At 46.5% G+C, this 26,197-nt stretch overlaps 1 protein-coding gene across 2 annotated transcripts in view; it reads left to right on the top strand.

Moving 5' to 3' along the window:
• Positions 1 to 26,197, top strand: part of LOC119169334 (decapping and exoribonuclease protein) — a 143,971-nt gene that overhangs the window by 99,704 nt on the left and 18,070 nt on the right. Inside the window, exons 2-3 of one of the 2 annotated variants that reach the window (XM_075884007.1) lie at positions 10,065 to 10,303; positions 13,014 to 13,236. In XM_075884007.1, coding sequence (XP_075740122.1) covers positions 10,065 to 10,303; positions 13,014 to 13,236 — 462 coding nt within the window. The remainder of the gene's footprint in view (positions 1 to 10,064; positions 10,304 to 13,013; positions 13,237 to 26,197) is intronic. The other variant, XM_037420443.2, reaches the window with a different exon arrangement.

Genomic DNA, 26,197 nt, shown 5'->3' with positions numbered 1-26,197 from the left:
TTCTCTTCTCCTGAATCAGTTATACAAGTTTCGACAATTAGCACAAGTCTTAGTTCTCTTTTACAAGCTTATTTTTTAGCTGCCTGCAGTATTGCCGCATGCATAGGCACACATAATAGTGGAATAGCTTGGCAAGAACTTCTTCTTTGTGAGCAGCACATGGAAACGTGAAGTTGAAATTTTCTAGCACTGCATCTGTCATGCGATCATATACATCTCTCTCACCAGCATGTTTTGCGAAGTGCTCCTCAGCGTTTTTACACAGAAGAAATAGATGCACATTCGGATGTGTGAGCCCCCCTCTGGTTTTGCAATTTACTATGTCGGCTTCTGGTAGCTTTAAAATATCTTTCTTCCCAACCAGGGCCTCCTTATAAATTGTACAGGAAGTTTGAGTGACAAGCTTTCGCGACACAAATCCAGTGACATAATATACAATGCAGTCCACGACCGTGGCATCAGAATAATCATGTTGAAGGACTTCATCGCACTCCCACATTTCCTCACTGATGAGGCCATCTAGTTTCTCCTTGAGGTCATGAATTTTATCAGTGCGCTGGAAAGGTGCAGACTGGAACACTTCTCTGAAATCATTCAGGGTGAGAAAAGCAGATTGGTCTTTCTCAGAAACAACACAGTTACCAAACTTTGGTGGCTTGAGCAAAGAATACAAGGAAAGCATGCGGTAAAGCTGCAAAAATGTCGGAAATGTTGGATGCTCATTTTGGCCACCTGCTTGTCTTATAATACCAAAAATCATTCCAACGGATCCTGGTTCATTTTGGTTGACAGGACATACTTGAACTCGCACTCTTTCAGAAGAAATGCTGACAGTTCCTGAATAGACTTAAGTGTAACACGCAGGCCTTCAGGGTTAGACTGCGTTAAAAAAAGATCTTTGTGAATGTCACCCCTCACTACTTCCTGCTCCCAGCTATCAAGCCACCTAGATGCTGACTCTAGAACATGGAAGTTTTTGCATTCAAGGGTGAGGCCTTCTGCAGCAAAGCGACGATTAAGGGCATCAAAAAGATCATTCATTAGGAGCATAAACTCCACAGTTGATTCCTCATTCTCAAGCCGTGGTGTGCCTCTCCGTGCATAGAAAGAAATGTCCTTAGCAACTGAGTTGCTAAAAATTTGTGTGGCCAACTTCACTCACATTTTGAGCATATGTGATGGATTAACCTGCGAGTAAGTCAACTTTGGACACACCCTAAGCTTCGCTGCGTTTTTCATGTCAGCTACAAAAAGTGCATCATAGCATGACCACTTCACAATTTTCCCATTTACTTTCAATGTTTTCCTATTTCAAAGACGATTTATAATAGACTTGAACAAGTGAGAGGTATCTGCCGCAGCATACACTTTTCTGGATGGATCTAGGGGATGCTCGAAAGCATTTACGACATGTCCTAGAGCACCGCTTACCCCAAGCTGCTTCCACATGGCCCTATTGGTAGATGCACCGTCACAGACCACACTGTCAACATAAACTCCTGCCTGCTCTAAATGCACAGTGCACTGAAGCATGAGCTGTGCAAGGAGTGTATCCTTAGTTGCACCTTTTGATGCAAATACTGCCACTGGTTGTCAATAGCTGTCAGCAAAAGGGGCAAAAGCAAACACTAGACCTTGGTCAGCCAGTTCATTGCTTTGTCCACCTTGGTCTCCATAGTCAACAAGACCAGCATATGTCATGTTCTTTGAGTTTACAGTCATCTCTTTTCTGACCTGTATCCTATCTAGAATAAGCATCCCTCTGCGTTGAAAGGGTGTTTTCTTTGCCAATTTAATCTTGAGAGCTTTAAAAAGTTCTCATCACAACCACATTTGAGCCCCACCATATTTATATATCTTCTAATGGTGGTTGTGCATGGCATCGGCAATACGTTATTGCTTCGTAAAATTGTGTTAAGTAGAGGAGCTCCTGACGATAAGCCAGAGGCATAGGAGTTGCCAGTCATCTGTACAGCGCCTGTTATTCTTCGTGGTGCACTTAGCTGCAGATATACATTCTTGCACAAAAAGAAGCTGCATCGGTGGAATATCAAAAGCTAGGAGTTTCTTTTTGATATCCTCTTCTTGCAGTTTCATTATTTCAACTTTACTTTCTTCCAGTTCTTTAGTAATTAGCTGGTTGCGCTTCAGTAGCCGTGCTTGTGCCTTCTTTAAAATGGCCCTTGCTTGACGCAAGGCGTCAACTTTGTGTTTCTTGGTAGGCGACACAGACAGCCTGATGCGCTTCAGTGGTTGCCGTTGTTCTGCTCGAGCAGCCTGCCTCTTTGCATGAATTCTAAGAGTATCAAAGAGACTGCTGCATGCACGACATATGCTTCCCTTCGGTAACAACACTTGGCACCTTTTATGCCTTCATTTGCTTTGGCAGTCAATGGAAGCAGACTCAGGGTCCACAGGAGGAAAATCCTTCAAACTGGGTCCTCCACCACAGACATCTACACTGTCAACAGTTTTCAAGATATGTTCAATTTGCGATGCCCTTGCAGCAAAATTATTTACACCCATTGCGCTACAATCAACCGGCTTGCCAAATATATGCACTTGTACAGTCATGTCACATTTCACATGCACAGTTTTCCTGTTGAAAAACACACATGACCCATCACTTGCGCGCAGCAGAGAGGCGTCGTGGAACACGAGGTCATGATACCCTTCCAAGTCAATGCGATGAACACCCCAGGATAACGTCGGAAGGCACAAAGTGGACGCAACGCAGAACATTTCATCGAAAGGTGTTGTGGCGGGGTCACTTGCCGCGACGACATCGCTGTTTTTGTTGACTTTAGCATCTGAATTTGGGGCTGTTAGTGCTTGCTGCTCGGCTTGAAACCTGCTGCTGGTCCCGCTGCTGGTCCCGCTGCCTGTCCCGCCTGTGTTCGCAGAGGAAGCTGCACCGCAAGCGTGCCGCCTCGACTGTTTTCAAGGACTCCTTATCTTCTTAGACAAGTAACTAGGCGCTCCTTCGAAATTAGATGGCACGGCGTCCTTTGAAAGTCCTGCTCTTCTGCTGCCAGGCATCAGAACGTGGCCATTAATTTCTGCAGAATTTCTGCATAATTTCTGCTTTCAAAATAAAATGCGGGGCGAAATATTTCTCGCACACATGGTCTGTCCGTTGAAGGACGCGGTCCTTGCATATACAAGTGCAAATACAAGTACAAGGGCAAATACAAGTGCATGGAGGCGGGCGAGGGATCGCCCGCCTCCACGCTTCAAGCCTGGCTTGATCTTGCCCCAGACAACACTCGATGTCCTGAGGTCATCCTCATATGGTACAATCGTCCTTGCACAATTTTCATCGACCTTAGTACTTACTGAGGACGACACAAGCTGGTTTGCCCCGGAACTTTCTGAGGACAACAATTGGTCCGTAAAAGGTCCTGTTAAGGATCTTTTGGGGATGACAAAAGCATTGCACTAAGCACTTAGATATAGTTCCTGAAGACCTTTGCGTACCAAGTAGATGCATTTCATACGTGAACACTTTCTCCACAAGTTTGTTTCTTACAGTCATAAAGTTATTGTATATTTTCGCCTCGTTTTTTTGCAGAAAATTTTCAAGTTATGCATTGCGCCTAATGAGACACACATAATCGATTGGCTTAGGTATCGAACCTGGTATTGTGAAATGTCCATTTGAAACAGTGTGTTCCTAAAGTCACAGCTTTAAATCAGTCATTATACGCCGCTGTAGCGCGCAATAACAAACTAGCAGCTGGCAACCATTGACTATGCGGCACCATTCTAGATAGTCAAGTTGCTAAGCCATTCCAAGCCAACTGACTGTCAAAATGGCAGTGGCGTCCCTGTCAGGAAAAGTGCAGTGAACTAGTGAAGGTTCGTGTCCTTTGATGTTAGTGTGCATGGTTAAAAGTGAGATATGTGTGAGAGTGTAAATCGTAGGTGATGACGGTAGGTAAATTGCCGTGTTGATGGGTGCACTGGGCTGCTCAGCGCTCAGACTGATCATGGATGCATTGTCACCAGCCGACTGTGGCGAGGTGTGGTTCGAAGCAGCCTGGAACAACAGCCAATCGCGATCAATTGGGCTTCGAAGCAGCCTTGTCCCAATGTGAAAGGATCAACTTTTGCATCTGACACATGGCCCGACCTCGGGAAAGTCAACTCAACGCCCCTTTCGAGTGTACTGATAGGCTGTCAGAGCGGAGCCTCAAACACTAGTGAGTGCATTGGGCACGATACACGTGGTGAAGAGGACACTGTGTCAAACTTTCGAAAAGATAACAAACGTAGTTGATTGAGCTGTGTTGACTGTCTTGATACCGCTTCTTATTTTTCAAATTATACACGTACTCGAATGCCTGACAAAGCTGTCAGTTGTGATTAATTACTGTTAAATAAATAAATTTCAGTCAACAAGCTTTGTTTTACTCTAATAGTTTAGCACTGTCACCTCTCTGTTGATTGATACAGTATATATACTCGAGACCTCGCAGGTGTTTTTCTTTTGATATATATAAATATCATGAAAAGAAGTAAATACTAAGTAGTATCACTACCCACAGTACCGAACCGGCCACGCTATCGTTGTTCTGAAAAGATACTGAAAAAGTCCTGAATTGTTGTTTTGAGGATGTGCTGAGGTTGTTATGGGCATGGACAAGGGGACGGGATTAGCGCCTTTCTATTACCATAAGAGGACATTCTGAGGGCGTCATATTGTCCTCACGGAGGCATACTGAGGACGTCCTGAGGTTGTGTTTGTGTTGTCTGGGGCGGTAACGTAAAAAGTGAAAACTTCTCTTTGCACCACCTACGCCTGTTTTGCAGTAGGGTACAAAGCACTTCCCCATCGCGAAGCACACTAGTACACTGAACAACGAAGGACGTTGAAGTGCCAACTTAAGTGAGCACGTTCAGAAAAACAAGCAACAACATGTCCAGCGTGGAGTAAAAGGACAGCAAGAATGCGGCGGGAAAGCAAGCGGCGGCAGTGGGTGGCTCCCCACGAAGCCTTCTCTATGCGCTATTCTCTCACCTAAACTATTCTTACACCATGCCCAAAACCTTCCAGAAAGCTTCCACGACTGAATTTTCCTGAAACCGTCTGGCAACCCTCGCGGGTCGCCAGGACTGTCTGACCCCAGAAAAACGAACGCCAACCAGAAGTGCACCGCGGGGGGTACGGAGTAGCCCGAAAAAAACGAGCATGCTCTGGCTGGCTCTGGCAGCCCTTGGGTAGCCAGAAGTGGAAAATCGAAGAGCCTCAGTAACTACGCCATGTGCAATCTCGCCGAGACGAGCTAGGACTACATCTAGGACTACGTAGCGCCCGCTACTTAACACATGCGCTATTTTCACCGCCGTAAACCTGACCATCAATTCGCATATGCCACTGAGAGAACAAGGGCAAATACAAGTACTGCTGATATCCACTCACCTCCTATTTCAAATTGAATAAACAGCTCATCGCTGCACGGCCGTGACGGCCATAACGTCTACCCAACCAACGCCTCCTCTAGAACGATGCCGGAAAAATGGTTCGCGCTCCCAGCGGAGTTGGCCTGCCTTCAGTTTTAAACAACCGCCGCACGGTGGTGGTCGTGGCCGACACTATCATTACAGCGGCGGGCGGTACAAGCTAAGCATTTTTCATCTGCGGCCCATAAGGGCGCGTCAGTCGAGAATTGTTCCAGACCTGCAACTGTACACCACTGTTTCGGAGGCTATGCAAAGTGTTGCGTTGTTGCACCGTCTGCCACAGGTTACACTAGCGACCGAGAACATTCTAAAATGAAGGAGGGAAAGCATGTGGCAGCTGTTTTTCCTCTCGTGCAGTAGGCCTCTCAATAGAGGAGGCGTTTATCCAACGTGCGAACGAGGTGAAAACGGTGCGCAGTCATACACGTAACACGCTGTGGAATGTGGAAGTGAGCATAAACTATGCATGCGTGTACATTGGCCTAAAGCTAAATGAATTGCAATATCTTTGATGAGTTTTATACTATTACGTAAGTGCTTTACAGCCGTTCTAGTTTGTGGGCTTCTGAAAATTGCCTGTCGTTGGTTAGTTTTGGTGAACTATTTTTCTTAAGTGCAGTAGGGCTCTGCATGGACCAAAAGGTGTGCGTGTGGTAAAAAGTGTGCAGTTTAAATGCCACACTGTTCACTTGCTGGTACACTTTGGTCCTTTGAATGAAAAGAAACAAAAAAAGAGATGTTCCGTAGAGAAGCCAGTGCGAACTGAATTAATGACCAGAACAAATGAGCGTCCATGGCTCTTCGGTAGTCTGACTTCATGACAAAGTGACCAAAGAAGTGGACACATCCGCTGTAACCGCTTTACTTTTTTTGCCGCTTGTACGTGCACGCATGCCGCGAATTTCTGTCGAATAGTATATAATACGCAAAAGTAAGTAAGCTTGATAAACAGGCAAAATCTGTGAGCATTGGCCAGCAACCACGGTATGTGTCAGGAAAGCCCTTTGCCCCCATGTTAAATATCACAGATATTTTCCAAAACTTTTGCTTTATTCTAATTATTGAGAAAGGAAAACAACTAAAAGAAAAGCGCACTTTACCATCTCGCCCATATTTTGATTGTAGGCCATTCCCTTTTCTGTCACACTGTCCGGGCATTGGTAAATGGTAACGAAAGCCGATGGGAATCCAAGCTGTTTCCAATCATCGGCCACTGCTGGTAGGGAGAGGACGTCTGAGGTAGAGAGGACCAGAGGTAATTGCAGTGACGGACGACGTGACCGATACGGTGGCAATGAAAGTGAATTGGTCGATTGTCGGCGGTTCTCCACGCAGCAGGGTCATGAGATTGAGCCGTAAACTGCTGCTCATGATAGGACGAGGGTGCACATAATGGAGCTCGCTGCGGGCTGGGCAAAGCGCACACTGAGGGAATACCTATGCTGGCGAGTTCTTGGCGGACGATGGCTTGAACCTCGTTAGCAGTGAGTGGGGTCGTGTCACTTGCAGCAGTGTGAACCAGAGCAAGGGTAATGGCTTCAAGTTCACGCCGTTCAATTCGGGTCACATGATCCGATGAAACTGGAGGTGGCGGCTGTGTTTTTGCATGGTCTTCACAAGACGTTGCAGCCGTATTCGGAAGGCGGGCAAACACGCTGTCAATCCGCCGGTTCTTCGCTTGCTCAAAGCGCCAGCATTCCTTTATATTGACGTCCACTGTGGAATAATTTTCGTTGATGAGGAAGTTGAATGCGTTGTCCTCAATCTCCTTAAGAGTATGTCCAACTTTGTCAGCCTCAGGCATCTCAGCATTGGCTTTGCGACACAATGCTAACACATTTTTTATGTACAAGACGTACGACTCTGTCGAGGTCTGTGCCCTAGACGCAAGCATATTGTTCGGGGCCATTTTTCTTCCTATAGGCTTCCTGGACAGGTCCAAAATTTTCTCCCTGCACAATGCCCAACTCCCGAGTTCTGCTTCAAGGTTTTCATACCACGATTTGGCGGTTCTTTTAAGATACAACAACAAGTTCGCAAGTATAAGAGTCGGGCCCAATCAATATAAAGTACTCACACGTTCGTACTCTGCCAGCCAATCTTCAACGTCTACTTCATCTGAATCGCCAGAACTGCTCAACGTGCCAGGATCCCGCGGGGTCTCGAGCACAAAGAATATGGTCACAGGAGGAGATGTAGTCGCCGCATCATCTCCAGCCGCAGGAACACCAGGAGCAGATGCAGACACTGTATTTTCTGTCATCGTTGCAGAATGACCCTTCATACGATGGCCGCTGCGAAGTTCTGTTGCGAGGCAGTTACCCAGCACGTCCACCCAATGTGACGGGGCGAGATCTAGGTTTATAGTATAGCGTCCACAGTGAATCGGCAGCCGAACAAGATGGCTGAGTAGTCTCTCGCACAAGCGTCTAATGCACAGGCGCCTTTATCCTCTTCGCAAAGTGATACGCTTGCTCCTGTTGATGGTGCACTATAACAATAGATATATATCTGTTTTGCCCTAAAAAAAAACACTTTGCATCGCATATGTTGCTGCTGGCGCGATCGCTCCACCAAGGGAATCGAGCACATGTTATGTGAAGTTTTGCTCTCTTACACCGGCTCATTGGTCGCGGAGGCAAGTTTGTTATACCGTAATAATGCAGTGCTAAAACACGATGCATTATGCACACAGCATTCACAAATACGCAGAACTAGAAAGCGCATCGTAATTGCCGCTCTGTCCGATTTGGTTCACTGTTGCACACATTCCTGTGGGTGTTTTACATTATTTTATAACACGTAAAATCCAAGTTGTTTTACTTGAGGCTGCTGCTGTTGCATCCCAACATGCATCACGTGAGCCCAGCCATCACAATTTATGCAAATGCGGTTGTTAAAGCTCGCTAATGCACCGGTTTCAGGCAGTTGAACGTACCGAGAACTTACTGCTACCAGCATGCACTGCGATTGCGGTGACATAGTGAAGCTTGCTGGTGAGATTGGTCTATTCACTGTACCCGAATGCTACAGCTTCGATTCGTACGATCAAGAAATGCATATCAAAAAGAATGTATGCGTTTGCTTTTCACAATGTAAATTCATAAACTTTGCGAAAATTTGTCGACAATACTGCCATTCAGAAGGTACCACTGAAGTCGTATGAAGTTAGCCGAAAGGCATAGATTGCAGCTGTGACTGCACGTTTACATAGCTCTAGCCATTTCAATTTGCTGTTCGAGCTAGAGGTTGTTGGCGGCATGTGGCACTACATAATATCTATTATAATTATGCTACATGCAGTCATTGTATTCGATTGATTTTATGACTGATTTATTTTATTGTTTTATTTTGATATCCAAGATAATATACACCTCATACAATCAAAGTAATTTATGAGTGTGTACAAGCAATAACGCACGAAGGGACGTAAAGTGTAACTTGCTCTTCGTGAGTTAGCAGCTGATCGTGCATCGTCGCTGTCACTGTGGGTGCTTTCATAGCCTTCTACGTCCACTGTGAAATTCTCGCCATATAGAAGGTTTGTTTCAACATCACTGCTGAAAGAAATATGAATAATTTTCTCCGCCGAATGATTTCAATCACATCGCGTCACCCCTTTATCAGGGTGCGAAGAACATTTTCATTTTTCAAATTTTACTCTCAAATCGGCCAGCAAGCGAATCGTTTGGAGTGTGGTGCCACCTATCAACAAATGTACATAAACAAGCGCCATAGCGCTGGCCAATTTGAGATTGCTCAAGCAAATCGCGAGCCCACCTGACTTGCCGCTTATGAAGCAAGTGCGCAGGCAGCAATCACGTTTCCGAAGGGGGAGAGGCACAATTTTCATCTGAAGTGAAGCCCAGGCAGGCAGATGTAGTTGAGTATTATTTTGGGGTCTGTTATACAGGGAGAAAAATTTCTGGAGGGAGGAGGGAACGTGCCTGGTCTTCCACCCTCTGACTACCCCGCTGGCCTTTGCCTTGCCACAGTGGACGTAGTGAAACTGGTTATGATCAGTCAAGTCTCAAGGAAGTTTTTATTTCAGTTTCTGCATGCAAATGGGGGTTGGCGAGAGAAAAGCAACGAGTTTAACATTACTTCACGGGCCTCATCATTGGGAAATTTTGCTTGTGCATGTACTTTTTAACTTTGCCGTCTTAACACTCCTTTCTGTGACGTTATGGTGGCAAGGAACTTGCAGCATGGCCAGCTCTCAAGAAGTGTTCTAAATCTCAAAATGCACCAGTAGTGGGGGATTAGCATTTTTAGTGGGTAGAGCTGTAGTGACTAATTTGATTATATCTGTAAGAGTAGCATCGACAAAGACATTTGCCTATCGTATAAGAAGCATGACAGAAGAAGGCAAAGTGCATTTGATGTGTTGTCTGGGTCACTGCAGTGGCTTCACGCGGTTCACGTACAAACTTTTCTCATGACAGAGGTTTTGTTTTTTATTACTGATTGTAGGCTGGTAATTGAATGATACAATTTGAACTGCTTTGGCATCACAAATTCTCTTTCTTGTAGCACATGTAAATTATTTATAAAGTCTTGACTTCTTTTGCAATGTACTCATGCATGCCCTTTCTGTGCAGTGTACGCACGGATTTCGTCGGCCACCGGTTGTGCTTGTGTGTTCTTATGTGCACACCGTATGACAAGACAACGGCCTGGCGAATGGTGGCTTCCCGACACCGAGGCGTCATCTATCTACGGGTTCATCCGACAAAGACGGAAGTGCACGAATACCTCAAAGGGAGGAAGGACAACTGCTTTGTGGATCGCACGACATACTGGGGCATCAAGTTTCACCGCATCATGAGCCCAAGTGAAAGTCTAGTGTTTCCTAATACGATGAGAAGTTTATATTACGGTTATTCCTTCCAACATGCAGCATAAGGCGGAATTTCTGCACGTGCACAAATAGGCCGTACAGTAATCGCACACAAAGTCAAACCCACATGAGTCGAGCTCACAAAATATGGGAATTAGTTCGATATACTCTGCAATTCCATATAATGTTTTTAAGAACTTTGCTGATTTATGGTGAATGGTAATGTGGAAGTAAACATCATAGTATTATGCGGGACGGTTTCCAGAAGTTTCGATTCTAGTTATCTGTACATACTTTCATTTTTTTAAGAAAACATGCGAACGTGTGAGAGATAGCCTAGATCCACACATGTGAGATGGTGTTGTTGCTAAATGTGAAAGAGAAAGAAATTGGAAGAAGGTGGAGGTCTTCCTTCTAACACCTACGCTCCCGCCACGAATATGTCTGTCTTTATTGTTCACTTAATTTTTGGTATCCCTATTTCACTGGGATACTTGCCAACAAATATTCCTTTTGATAAGAACTATTACTATGACAGCTTTGGATTGTTGCTCCCACAGCAACATATAGTGATGAAAATAGTAATACTGGAAGAATTAGTGCATGCAGTATAAGCACTGGCACCTATGCCTCCTTTTGTTTTTATGTTTTGCCATTGGGGAAACGCTGCATGTGGGGCATGAAGCGAAAAACAAAGTACCTATTAGCAAGCGTTGCTATCACCTCTCAGGTTCGACGACCGAGGGGAGCCTCGGGGAAAAGCAGGAACACCTTCAGCGGAGCGCATCAATAGTTGAGGCGTATGCCAACAACAGTAGGTTCTCGTGGATTTCAACCAAATCTGGCCTTCTGCTTGTCAGAGCAAATACAAAAGACAACTCAGCTATGCACATCTCTCTGTCTGGATTCCCTGTCAGGAAGGTGGAGGGGATATGAATTTTTGGCCCGTTCATTCATCACACTCAAACCTCCAACAGGACTACTGTTTCGAAACTCAAGACAGGTAGGGCAAATTGTGTTTCTAACAAGTGAGGTGGTCTGCGAGGCAGTGACGCACTTCGGCTTACCTATGCCTTCGTGAAAATCCGGATTCTCTACGCAATACCATACCTTTGCACTAACAAGCAGGAAGGCGAAACGACGCCAATGTCTGCAAGGATACTCAGACAGCTATGGACCTACTGGCGGCTACATCCAATGTTAGGGTTTGGGTGTGCTCAGCTCTTACCAAGAAGTGCAGGAAGTCCACCTCATATATCTACACGGGGCTCATCCAGACGGTTTCTGTACGCTGCCTGCTCCACTGCGTATATATCCAATACACTTGCACTCCAGAAGAGGCACTTACTCCAAAACTGTGGCGCCATGTGCTCTGGGTCTCTCCGCTCCCCACTAACAAGGACATGCACATGAATAATAGCAGCTGGGCAACAAGCGCGTCTTGGATGCTTGAAAAACAACATGGCTACCCAAGTGGTGTATAATACACAGACATAGTAGGGCCGACACCCAAGGAATTTTATGCGGCTGCTGTTGTTTATCAGGCACTTCAATGTCAGGTAAAACATGTCAATGGACTATTCTTCCGAGCACAAAAGTCAGTGCAGGCGGAGGGACTAGCAGTAGCACTTGCAGTTGCGGATCCCCCTTCGAGGGCAAAAATAACATCTTCCAAAAAAACGTGTGTTCATTACTTCACTGTAGAGAGGCGCTCTTTCGCCAGCCATATTCTAAGGCAGGCTGCCACTGGTCCTACCCCAAAACGCGTATTTGGGCTCTTGGCCATAAGTGTTTATGATGAAATGAGGCCGCCTGAGCGCTCACCCACCAGGCTTTTTACTCCAGCTTTAAACACCTCTGCTACCGTTCAATAAAATAATTTCTTACTATTGCCACACTCACCGCCTTTTGCCGGCTTCTGCGAAATGACTGAGTAAGATTTATGAGCGAACTTCAAGGCGCCTGCAGATGGGTACCCTACTCTGTCCTAGAATTATGAAACACCTTGATCCAAACACGAATAGGAGGATCGACACTACTAGCCCTAGTTCATATAGCATTTCAATTTATTGCTTTCACACTGCGTCCCCTTCGCGGCGACACTGTTACTTCTTTCTATTTTTTCATATTTTGCAGTTTGTAGCTGTAAAGCACTGCTGTGGTGCCACCACCGAACCCAACAATTGGCATTTTTGTTGTGATGAAATACTTTTCGAGGCTCGGTCATCATACATTCTTAGAATATGCCTGCACTGCATTTTACGAGCACTCGACAAAGAAATGCGAGACAGGACGGGCGCTGACTCCATGATTGGAAGCAGCGCCCGTCCTTTCTCTATAGGTAGAGTCAGTTCTCCTTTGCTGTTTCTCTGTAGCCGTACAATTGCTTTCTTTTTTTAAGAGAAGGGAGGGTCGGCATTTACATTTTCCAATTTCTAAATTTTACGCTTGAGTGCCATTCGCTAATTTGCCATTTTTGTGTTTATACTTTCTTCTGACTTATTCATCACCATGAAACTGAAAGGACACACGATGGAAAGCAGGCATTACCCAATGTGCAGGAACATCACAAACCGTGAAAAAGAAAGGAAATTAGAGCTTAGACGTTAATTTACTTGCTATGATACCTCACCATTTTTTCACACATATGACATAGACTCAAGCGAAGGATCATGTGTTAAATCAAAAACAATATTTTACTCCAACACAGCTGAGCCATGTGTGGCACCCGAGGAAGGCGAATTGGTGAGAGAAGGTGACTCGTACAACACCGTCTTGCGTGGCCAGATTGGAATGCACACATTTGTGATATCAGGAGAAGTAAAAGCCGTCGACCCTTCTGTTCAGTGCGAGCCAGGTTCTACAGCAAGCTACGTGGAGTTCAAGACGAACCGCGTCTTCTCCGCTGAATCACACCGCTTGAATTTTCTCAAGTAAGTGTTCATTGCACTAAATCCAACTTACCCTTTTCTTTTGCTTTTGCTTCACCCATTTCGAGTGAGTCCTTGAACAAAAAACTTCCTATGGAATAAAGTAATGTTATGAAAATTTTTATCAGTGCTGAAATTTAATTGGCAAAGCAGCCCTTGTGTATACCTTAGTGTCTCAGTGGTACAGTGGTTACAGCGTCCAACTACTCAGCCGACGGTTGTGGTGCAATCTCGGCAGCTGAGATGGCAATTCGATGGAGGTGCAGTGCTGAATAATAAAATCGGTAGCACAGTAAATAACCCCAGGTGGTTCTGAGTGTTTCACTTTAGTGTACTTCATATTCACGTCAAAGTTTTTGCACGTAACATCCTCTCTGTTATGTTGAATTTAGATTAACGTTTGCATAATAGTGCGAATTCAGGAAATATTGTTACCATGCTGCAAACCTTCGGTGCGGCCAGCATGCTTTTATAAGTAGTTTTCTAATAGTGTACGCAAAGTTAGCGAGCTCCCCGGGCGTAGCGTTTGCATGTGGGTGCTGTACGAGCTTTAGAATAGCGTTTCTTCATCACAAACGCTGACGCATGCTCGAATCATCTCAAAGGGGCTTTGCAGCCACCTTGTGGAGAGACTGCAAATGCTAATGATGGTTAGCTTTATGATGCATGCGCAGTGACAGTGACTGCAACGAATAGCGTGTGCAATTCTTTGCATACGCCATTCGAAAACTTGCAAATGTCGTAGGATAGTGTGTATGTGGCCAAGCTGTGAGAGTGAACAAGCTGAGAATGCTCGTCTACATTCCTGCGCGCGGTAATATTATTACGTGTTAGTAACAACAAAATAAAATTAATATGAAACACGTAACAAAAGTGATAATTTTTATGTTGGAGATTTGCTGGCACCGTTCTTCGAAGTGATCTCAAAATCAACGTTAAGTTAGCCTAGCACTGCCTCACTAAAGCTACCTGAAGGCAAGCGTAGTCATTTTACACAGCAGTTTGCTATGACAAAAGTTGATTTATCCAAATCAACACTGAATTCAGTTCGAAGCAGCCCAAGTAACCACGGATATCCTCTGGCTGTTCATTATGAATACAAATGTCCAGCCGTGTGGATATCTAACTCGGATAGCCAATGGATGTATTGTGAAAATCATTGTCCCGTGTGGCTGTTTTCTGGACGTCCAAATGAGATGTCCGACCAGACATCAAGTTTTGAACGTTGACTGGCTGTCCATATAAGGACATGCCAAGGATATGTGTATTTGCTCTCAATTATTGTAAAATTAAAATGTAGTGAAAAAATATATACAGTGAAACCTCGTTAAACCGTAGTTGGCCGAAGCTCGGAAAAAGTATGTACTAAACTGTAGTATTGCTTAACCAAAATAGCGTCAGGTCGCTCACTTACTTGTCAAAAAAAGAAACCTTCAGGGAATGCGATGAAAGAACAAAAAACGTGCAGTAAGTTATTAACTTCGCCTGACAAATTCTGTAATCTTCATTTGACGACGCGGCGGCCTAGCAGCAACGACAGCGGCCTCAAACTCACTTATGCTGTGAGCCAGCTTTTCGGCCAGCCCCCTCTTCTCTGCAAATACCCACATGACAGTGACCCACTGCGCAGACTTGGCCACAGTCGGACCTGGATCACCCGTGTTGTCGCTTTCCATGTCGTCCTCATCACTATTATTTGGTGACACTTCGACAACCGAGGCAACAATGGCTTCGACAGACATGTCCAGAGATGTCTGCATATCGCTGTCTGTGTCTCCGAAGTCGGGGAAGAAAATGCCTTCCTAACACCCTGCCGCTCCAGCAATTCAGCTAGCAGAGTTTTGCAAGCTTCGTCTACAATGTCTGAAGTCTGGTTCATGGTGTCACTGGCGTCACTGGCACTCGATGCTTTTGTCCCAGCTTCGGCATGACGCAAGTACGAAGCAGCACAAGCACACATACACAACACGTGAAAAACGATGCGAGAGCTGTAGAGCACGGATCAACCAGAGAACACGTATGCATGGTGCCAAAGGAACAAAGAAAGCAAAGCAAGCGCACACCGTGTTTGCGTGTGTGCAAAGCGCCATCGCCTAGACAACACCAGAAGCCTAGCCGGCCGAGTGCTTCTTGTTGCAGAAAAAACCAAGAGATGGCGCTCACCAACACAGCCGCCATCATCAGCCACACAAACAGGTGAGGTGTGTTTCGATCTCTGGGGCTTGCTGTTCTGTCAGGACGCCCAGTGGGGAATGACATGCCGCGGCGAGTGCACAATGAAAATTGGAAAAACTACTTATTAACTGATACATACGTGATAAGCTGGTACGGCTTATGCTGATACAAAATGCATTATGTTCAATGGCCGCCATGTCGGGAATTTGACTTCACTACTTTTAAAGCGATACTACTGTTTACACCGGTAAGGTTTAACGAGGTTTCACTGTATATCGATCTGCCAAATCTCGGGTGTAAATCTTGTGAAATTTCATTAAAAAGCTACTCTAAAATTCATTCAAAGTTTGGCACATGCATTTATTTGATTCCAGGGTGCCAAATAATTTTGCTTCATGTGGCAAAACAATCTGGTTGATTTATTATATGTCGCGTATGTCATTAGAAACAATGTATTTAGTGTTAGTATTATCGCATGTGAACTGACAAAGTGCAGATCGAGCGCATCATAGCAGTCATCACGTAGGCAAACTTCCATGCGCCATCCTTGACACTTCTGAACAAGCGGTGCACTGCAGTCGCTCAGATTCCTCGAACGTACACTTTACGCTAGCTATGCCCCTCTGGATGTGTTGGGAAAAAACATGCCCATTGTGCCTATTGTCTCGAAACCTGCTTGACCAGCAGCACGCAAAGAGAAGGAGGGGGGGGAAAGGAAGGTGTTCGTGTCGCGTTGCACCTATGTATGCTGAGCTGGTCTCCGAGGCTTTGAGCGCAGAAGGCAGTTTTAATTTCAAGTGCGCTCTTGTGGACATCAACATCAATATGTGCAGTTACGAAGGGTGACTCCTCTATAAGAAGCACCAAAACATGGCATGAGCACACCACTGTTTTTGGCAGAGATTAGCACGGCGAGCAGCAGCAACCCCGCTCACTCGCACGGAACAGATAAGGCCACTTTACATAGCTGTTCTTTACGTCTCATATCGAACATTTATCTATTTTTATCACACGTTAACTATTGCCCATCATTTGTATGAGCCCTGCTAATACGTGGCATGTATCAGTTCTTCATTTGCTCGCATATTCCTTGCTATTAACTGATTTAAGATGAGCACATGGTCAGTGCCTGTATACCTTCTTTAAAAGCATGTGCTACATTCATTAGTTATTCTCCTGTGCTTGCCCATGTGTACATATTGCAGTTACTAGAATAACATTGATATAAACAAGCGGGAGTTGGGCTTCTTGCTAATAATTTAATCAACCCACAAAGAAGCAGTTGCTGCCACCTAAGAAGTCATCGCACTTGAAGGCGTAAGGGCATTGAACACTGAAATCTTGGAAGACTACATACACACTTTCACAATCGCGGCTGGGGACTGTGAGATATGTGCTTCTTAGTCTTGATATATGTTGATAGTAAAGATTCGATGGTTCTTGAAAGCCCGTTTGGACTCTATTTTCTTTTAGAATTCATTTGCAGCAGAAAAGCTCCCGTGGGATAAAGATGGGCCTCCGAGGGTGTGGGTACATTATACACATGAAAGGTCTTTCTTGAATACACACTAGCTATATACACACATAAGCTATTATATATATGTGTGTGTGTGCGAGGTTGTGTGTGTGTGAGGTAAGAAGGCAGTGACTGATGGTGGAAGAAGAGGATGAGGAAGTGCTTTAGAATAAACATCGTGCATGAACCAGGCCGCGTCTCCCATTCATCATATTGTCACACGAGTCGACGGGATGAAGACCTGGCGGCCACTCACCAGCCTCACATCATTCACGATGCCACCGGCAATACGCGTCAAATGAATATCGACCACAGAAAAGGTGATCTCAGGCGCATACAGTTTGCGGCATCATGACAGAACCATCGGCTGACCTCATCCTCAAGTACACCGAAGTTGCAGATGATGGACTTGTACAGGACTGGTTCGACTTGTTCGAGCTCCATGCTACCACTGCATCATGGTCGAAACGGGAGATGGTTATGAACTTCAGCGACTATGTGACTGATGAGGCATTCAACTTTTACCTTACCTACATATTCGATAAGGACGAATGTGGCAAAAGATGAGAGAACATATGATCACCCGTCTTAATGTCTGTGACAAGAACTTCCTCATTACTAACCGTCTGGAGACAATCACAGTCGGCAGTCACAGCCCACGATCTTTACTCAAGGGACATAGCTTTCCATCAAGTTTCTCTTCTCGAAAGCCGGTATTTTCAAAGTCGTCGCTCCAGCATACGACACGAGATGTTGCTCGCCCAGCTGATGCCCTTCATTCTTCGTCTTCATGCGTGGGTCCACCACCCAGTTTTCCATCACGCTGCTCTTCAAGCACTCCTTACGCTCAGCGGTTGCCTCATAAGGACGGCGTGTTCACAATAGAGGAGCTGACGAATCGTAAAAATACCCTGTCGAGCCATATTCCTTCCACACAGGCTCATGCATCGCCGTCCAGTGCATACACACTTGGCACTCGAAGCAAAACAGAAAGATCAGACGCATCGAACGTCGCACGTTGCCTGGCGCAAGAGCCCTTCGTAGTGAACAGCGTAGAAGATTCTGAAGAGCTTTTTGTCAACTGCGAAGCATTACCTTGATTGCCCGAACTGCATGACAATAGCCTGCAGACTCCCAGCTGATGTTCAAGAAGGGCTGCCACCGCAACACATTCCACAGCAACATCAGCAACGCCAGCAAAAGTGTGTTCAAGACTATAATGAAGATTCGATTGCAACCTAACATATATCGATCAATTTGAATTCAGTAATCACAGTCATAGGCAGCCTCTACGCACTCGAGCACAGAGCAGAAGTTTATATTTTCCGTCAGGCGAAGTCAGCCATCTGCTCATGGAAGTACATCCCGGCCCTTTGTCTACTAGGCCCAACCTTCTACCTGGTTTCCCATCTGCACAAAAATCACCAAGGCTAACCTCTTCCATACAAAACACAAAACAAGACATTATTCAAGCACCCAATGTACTTGACTCTTCCTCTTGCTTATGTAATCCATCACCTGGTTTTGGGTCAAGTAGCTCTTCTGGCGCTCGTCACTCACATCACATGCCTCAGGATATCCCTTTATACGCAACAGACCAGCTGAAATATCCGCCTCATACCTTGTCAAGCCACTGCCATTCCGAAAGCGGCTGTACTTCAGGAACGCTTAGCTCAATTGTCACGCAAAGAAACAAACATATGGAATTGAAAGTACATCAAGCCATGTTTGTGGTGATCTTATCTTCAGGAGCTCAACCAACTGAAAGTCGAAAAAATACGGAGTCACCATTGAATGCAAGTCTCATAGATAAGAATTAAAAGGCATCTACTGCTTTCTTTGACACGAATCATGCTTACATCTCACTTGTAAGTAACGCTGAGACTACCGAGAGCATCTGCTCATTTAACGACGATGACCACCCGCAATTTTCCCAGTGCCATCGCTAAACCAAGAAAACACAACGACGAACGAAAACTTCAACGAAAGTACACTCGCGACTTGAGCAACATTGACAAAATAAAATATTTGATCCAAGGACCATTTTCAAACGTAAAACTTCCAGATGAAGGAACCTTGCCACAGATGCTCTCTACACCTGCGAATACACAGGCTACAACACCATAGAAAATGCCAAGAAGGACGCAGAAGCACTTCTTGCACACCCCCAGCACTCAGGCATCATGCCGTCATAATCTGTCAAGAAGCACGCATTCTAGAAGCAAAGCGTCTGTCGCAGCTACAATTCACAATCCACGCACGAGACATCCGACCTTCCAATGCTACAAGGACTCGCAACCTTGTTTGTTTCCTCACTACTATCCAGGCTGCGTCATCGTCATTTTAAATGTTGAAGGCATGAACATGTTCTCTACAGCATAACAGTTAACCTCACCGCCCCCCCTCCCTGATGTCTCCTAGATATCACCGGACTGCCTTTATTGTGAACGTACTTGTACAAGTGAATGAAACCGCCGTGTTACACGGTACTACTTCATTTTCTGATATATTTTTCTCATTATGAGACTCCACTTGTTGTGATGCTTTAAAGTTTGTAGGTTGCGCATTCCTTCGGGGGTAGGGGGAATCCTGTGACATAAGAAGGCAGTGACTGATGGTAGAGGCAGAGAATGAAGAAGTGCATTGGAATAAACATGGCCTATGAGCCAAGCCACGTCTCCCATTCATCATATATATATATATATATATATATATATATATATATATATATATATATACAGAGAGAGAGAGAGAGAGAGAGAGAGAGAGAGAGAGAGAAAAGACACAACTTCGCGGTTGTCTTAGTTTTATTTCCAACAGTTTCGAGTGTTGGACCGGTGTTCCGCAGAATTTGCAAACAAGTGCGACGCTATGCGAACATGCCGCATCGCCATAGTGGTGCAAGAAGAAAACGGCAGAGAGCAACAAATTAGTGGTGTTTTACGGTGCTGACATATGCTGTGCCGAACAGTTATCCTCCCCTCATTCGCTAAAGTAAACCAAAAAAAGCCAAAGTAAAGAAAGAACAAAAAGAAATGTAAAAAAGGCAAAAAAAGGGGGGAGGAAGGAGAAAGAGAGTGGGGAATACAGCGGCTTCCGGGATGCATCTTAGAAGGTTGTGGAGGTACATTGTTGGTGAGCTTCAGTGGCAGGCAATTGCTTGTAGCGAAAGGGGTGACTCTGCAGAGAGAGCCCCCGATGTGGCCCCTTCTGTAGTCATTTAGGAAAGAAGGGGAAACAGGTATTTTGCGGAGACCACACTGACACGTTCCATATGTGTGTGAGGGAGGGCGGTAGATTAGTGAGGGTGGCGGTAGATTTCATGGCAAAGATGGTGAAAACACAAAAGGCCGTTTGAAAAGTACAGGCTAAATTTTTCGCTAGAGCACATGTTGATGTGACAGCTTGTATGTATGCAGCCCTTTTGTACCACTCCCCGAAGCGCTTGTGATTGAAACCGGCTGGCACTGGTTGGGTTCTTCCACTTACAAATAATAAGGCAAACATAAGTAAACAAAAGGGCCAAAAATAGAAAGAAATGTGAAATGTCATAATAGAACAAATATTACCAAGAGATAATGAAACCAGTGATATTGTACGACAGATATGTGCACAACTCTGGGAACACGGGGAAATGCAAACCGACAAAACAGTAATAAAAAATAAAAACATACAATTATTAAAATATAGTAAAAATAGTAATAAAACTAAATAAAACATAAAATAAATGGAAACAGTCATGAGACAAAGAAATACATATGCAAAGAGAGCATGAAAAAAATGTTCGGTTGGTCAGTTCCCCCGGATAACTATTGGGCACTTCCTTTGAGCATGTCAAGGAATAATATATTGGTTATGCCAGACTCGATTCATGTCCCATCTCACCTCTGCAAGTCTTAAGGAACGATGGGTTGCTAATGTTTTCATTGATGCCATGTGTTAGTGTTTGAAATTTGTGGATGACGTATGACTCCCTGTGTTCCCATTCACGAGTCCCACGGAAGTCTGACTGGAGGAGGGTAGCTCGTATTTTATCGAATTAGTGTTCTGGCAAATTCAAATGCTTTGAAAAAAGGAGATTTGGTAGTGTACGTGTGTGGGCTTTGTGGTTATTGAAACGTAGTCTGAACATTGTACCAATCTGACCGATATACTGCTGGCCACAGGCATTGCAATGCAGCATATTGCCACAGGCATGGAACGAGGTTTAGCCATGCCAATGCGAGTATGTGCCATGGTGTGAAAGAAGAAGAGGACGGTTGGTGTGTGCTCCTGCTCTAACCTTCGGTTTGGCTGGTTGTCCAGTGCTGCTCCTGTGAACAGACGTTGTGGTCGTTCTGTGATCACGTGACATTTTCTGGTGGAGGTGCTGGGTAGTGTTGTATGCACTGCAATCAGCAGCAAGGTCCCGACACTAGCCGCCACTTGGAAGAACCAGCTGACCTACGGCGTAGCAGGCGACAACTAGGCCTACCTCCTGAATTCGGACCATTTCCTCAACTCGGCAGTACTATGGCTAGTGCGGGAACGCAAACCAAAGAAACATCAACGCTGCCTCCTCCATGGTTCTTCAACGTCCCGCGTACTCTGAAGCCGTTCCACGGTGACCCTTATGAGGACGTCGACGACTGGCTCGACGACTACAACCGTTGCGGCAGCGTCAACGAGTGGAACGAGCAGCGAAAGCTTCGGTACGTCTACTTTTATCTCGAGGACTCTGCGCGCACTTGGTTCGAAAACCATGAAGCCACTATGACAACCTGGCCAGAGTTTTGCAACCAGTTGCGAAATACTTTCCGAAGCTCTGACCGAAAGGAGCAAGCGAAACGGCTCCTCAATTCCCGAAACCAGCATCCGAACGAGAGTGTTGCCATGTTCGTTGAGGACATGACGCGGCTGTTCAGGCGAGCCGACACTTCAATGACGGAAGAAAAAAGGTGCGCCTCCTAATGCGGGGAGTGAAGGAGCAGCTGTTCGCGGGACTAGTGCGGAACCCTCCCAGCACTGTAGAGGATTTCCTTCGCGAAGCCACGACAATGGAGAGAATGCTAAGGCAGCGTTCGTACCAGTATGAACGTCCTGGCAGTCTTTCGTCAGTGTCGTCGGCCCTACAAACACCTGAGGTCACGACTGTAAAAGACCTGACAGAGCTCGTGCGCAGTATTGTGCGCGAGGAGCTGCAAAAGCTGCACGTGGTGTCTTCTCCGCCCCATGTTGCTGCTTTAACGGATGTCGTTCGCGAAGAGGTCCGGCAGCTGGTGCACCCCATGACGACTCTACGTGTAGCCGAAGTCCAACCCATGACGGCCCCACGTCCAGCCGAAGCTCCTAACGTACGCGGAAGCACTGCTTACTCCTGCACCGGCTGTTGGCTATCCGTCCCGTCCGTCCACCCTGCAGACGGCACCGTCGTTCTACTCGGGACCACCGCAGTACGGCAACCCACCCCTTACACGGAAATCCAGTGTATGGCGTGCTCCCGACAACCGGCCTCTATGTTATCACTGTGGTGAACCAGATCACATCTACCGTGAGTGCGCCTACAGGCACATGGGTCTTCCCGGCTTTCGTCCGGATGCTCGTCGACCCAGAGATGGTGAGCGGCCCCGTGCTATCACCGAATACTTGGCAAGCCAACGATCCTCAAACCTTCCGCGTCGCCAATCCCGCTCACCATCTCCACGGCGTTCCACGTCACCTGGCCAACAATCAACCTTTGCGGACGTCCTTGCAGGAAGATCACCTAGAACCACAAGCCCGCGCCGGGGAACCTAAGAACAGCTACCTCTGGGGGTGAGGCCGCTGTTGATCGACCGTTACAAGACCCTCCCCCGATTTGCCTGCCGACATCCGACGACATTCTTTCACCGACGTGTGCCATCGACGACAAACAGGTCTCTGCTCGTATCTCTGTTCTTCTCGACAACCACCCGCTGACCGCTCTGGTATATACAGGTGCCGATTATTCTGTTATAAGCGCTGACCTCGCTGCACAGCTAAGAAAGGTGACGACACCTTGGGGACATGGAACCAACCTCCGGACTGCGGGAGGTCACCTATTGACACCACTAGGAATGTGCACTGCCCGCCTCCGAATTCGTGAGTCGACGTACATTGTTTCCTTCGTTGTATTGCGCGAATGCTCCCAAAACCTGATTCTCGGAATGGATTTTCTCCGCGAGCATGGAGCCATTATTAACCTTCGCGACCTGCTCATAACGTTATCTAATGACCATACAGCCCTACGAAAGGATGCAGTTACGCCGACCACAACACTTCGAATTGCTGACGACACCATCGCACTGCCGCCGCGAGCCAGTATGTTGGTAACGGTGGAGAGCGACTGTGACAACAAGAGTAGTGGCATCGCGGAAACTAACCTCTCGGTGCTCTTGACTCGGCAGATTTGTGTCGCGCGTGCTATCGTCAAACTGAAACATCGGAGGACTCAGCTTCTGATCACGAATTTCGGCGGCCAGTACCAACACTTAGCAAAGCGAACAGCAATCGCGAACTTTGAAGCCATCGATGACGCAGAATGTTCCAGTATCGCTCCGATTTCCACTGCTGCCGAAGGTAACACTGATATAGCCAGTACGGTTGACGTGAATTGCCAGCTATCCTGTGCGCAGCAACAGCAAATACGCATGATTTTACGTACGTATAGTGATTGCTTTGCGTCCACCTCCAAAATCAAACAGACCCCAACCGTGAAGCACCGCATTATAACGGACCCTACCGAACGGCCTGTACGACAGCACGCCTACCGCGTGTCGCAAAAAGAACAAGAGGCAATACGTTTTCAAGTGAAACAGATGCTCGACGACGACGTCATCCAACCCTTTAACAGTCCATGGGCGTCACCCGTCGTACTTGTTAAAAAGAAGGACGGCACTCTTTGATTTTGCGTCGATTACCGGAAGCTCAACAAAGTGACGAAGAGAGACGTCTACCCTCTCCCACGCATAGATGATTCACTGGATCGACTTCGACATGCCCGATATTTTTCCTCAATGGATTTACGCAGCAGCTACTGGCAGATCGAGGTCGATGAATGTGACAGGGAAAAAACAGCATTCATAACTCCCGATGGCCTCTACGAATTCAAAGTGTTACCATTTGGATTGTGCTCTGCACCGGCAACGTTCCAAAGGATGATGGACACCGTCCTGTCCGGTCTGAAGTGGGAATCCTGCCTCGTGTATTTAGACGACGTCGCTGTTTTTTCCAAAACATTTGAGCAACATTTACAATGACTTCACTCCATCTTCGTCGCTATTCGATCCGCAGGCCTATCTCTAAAACCGGAGAAGTGTCATTTCGGCTACGAAGAACTAAAGTTCCTCGGCCACCTTATCAGTCACGATGGCATTAGACCAGACCCAGAAAAGACCATGGCTGTTGCTGCATTTCCTCCACCTTCGAACAAACGGGATTTGCGCCGGTTTTTGGGTCTCTGCGCCTACTACAGGCGCTTTGTCCAGAGCTTTGCCAACATCGCTAAACCCCTTACCCATTTAATGAAGGAGGATACTCCTTTTGTGTGGGGTCCAGAGCAGAGAGCCGCTTTTTCCCAGCTTCAGCAGTGCCTTCAGAGTGAACCCTTACAAGGGCACTTTGATGAAGATGCCACCACCGAACTTCACACTGACGCAAGCAACATCGGTCTTGGTGCAGTACTCGTCCAGTGGCAAGACGGTGCTGAACGTCCCATCGCTTATGCTAGCCGCATTTTGTCATCTGCGGAGACTAACTACTCGACCACGGAGAAGGAATGTCTTGCTGTTATTTGGGCGATAACAAAGTTCCGACCGTATCTGTATGGCCGTCCATTCAGAGTAGTTATGGACCATCATGCCCTCTGTTGGCTGGCCAATGTCAAGGACCCTTCAGGGCGCCTTGCGAGGTGGAGCTTACGCCTTCAAGAATTTGAGGTTACAGTCGTCTACAAGTCGGGCCGCAGGCACACTGATGCTGATTGCCTTTCGCGCGCACCCCTCGCGACGACATCGAGGAACGATGATACCGATGGCCATTTTCTTTGTGCAGTCAGTGAATCTGACTTGGCCCAACAACAGTGGAATGATTCAGAGATCCAACAACTTATCAAATACCTTCAAGGTCGCAGCTCAAGTCCACCATCGGCATTTGCACGTTCAGAGTCATTTTGTCTCCGCAACGACATTGTCTACAAAAAGAACTTCGAACCTTATGCGACTGAGTACCTCCTCGTCGTTCCTTCAGGGCTACGTGCTGACATTTTATCTGCCTGCCACGACGAGCCTTCCTCCAGCCACTTAGGATTCGCACGTACCCTTGCCCGGATTCGGACTCGCTACTACTGGCCAAAGCTCACCCAGGATGTCAAGCATTACGTTAAAACATGCAATTATTGCCAGCGCCGTAAAGCCCCACCTGTGCGCCCTGCTGGTTTATTACAGCCTGTTGCACCCCCGTCACAACCGTTTGAACGAATCGGCATGGACTTGCTTGGGCCCTTCCCGAAGTCACATGATGGCAACCGCTGGATCGTAGTCGCTACTGACTATTTAACGTGGTACTGCGAAACGAAAGCCCTACAACGAGGCACCGCCAATGAGGTTGCGTATTTTTTTATCGACAACATCGTCCTCCGCCATTGAGCGCCAACAGTTCTTATCACTGACCGTGGAACAGCCTTTACAGCCCAATTGATGCAAGACGTCACGAGACTTAATGGAACAGCTCATCGCAAAACAACCGCAAACCATCCACAAACCAACGGTCTGACGGAGAGATTGAACAAGACACTCGCTGACATGCTATCTATGTACGTCGACCGTAATCACAAGAACTGGGATGCAATTTTGCCATACGTAACGTTCGCTTACAACACTGCGGTTCAAGAGACTACGGGTTTCACTCCATTCCGGTTGCTTCACGGCCGAGAAGCAATTACGATGCTTGATGCCATGCTGTTGCCTGACACGACCGATATTACTACTGATGCGAACGACTTTCTCCGGCTCGCCGACGCGGCCCGCCATCTTGCACTCAAGCGGATCCGAAAACAACAACGAATCGACTCGCAGAGGTACAACTCCCGTCATCGCCATGTCATTTACCAACCCGGTGATCTGGTCTGGCTGTGGATCCCCGTTCGCAAAAGGGGCCACTCGGAAAAGTTACTTCACCGCTACTTCGGTCCCTATAGAGTACTACGGCGCCTCACAGATGTCAACTACGAAATTCTGCTTGAAGACACAGCTCAGCGATCTCGATTTTCCCAGCAGC

The sequence above is a fragment of the Rhipicephalus microplus genome, unplaced genomic scaffold, assembly GCF_043290135.1.
Source record: "Rhipicephalus microplus isolate Deutch F79 unplaced genomic scaffold, USDA_Rmic scaffold_23, whole genome shotgun sequence".
NCBI lineage: Eukaryota > Metazoa > Arthropoda > Arachnida > Ixodida > Ixodidae > Rhipicephalus > Rhipicephalus microplus.
The sequence above is the reverse complement of the archived record's forward strand: the minus strand, read 5'-3'. Positions and strand labels throughout refer to the sequence as shown.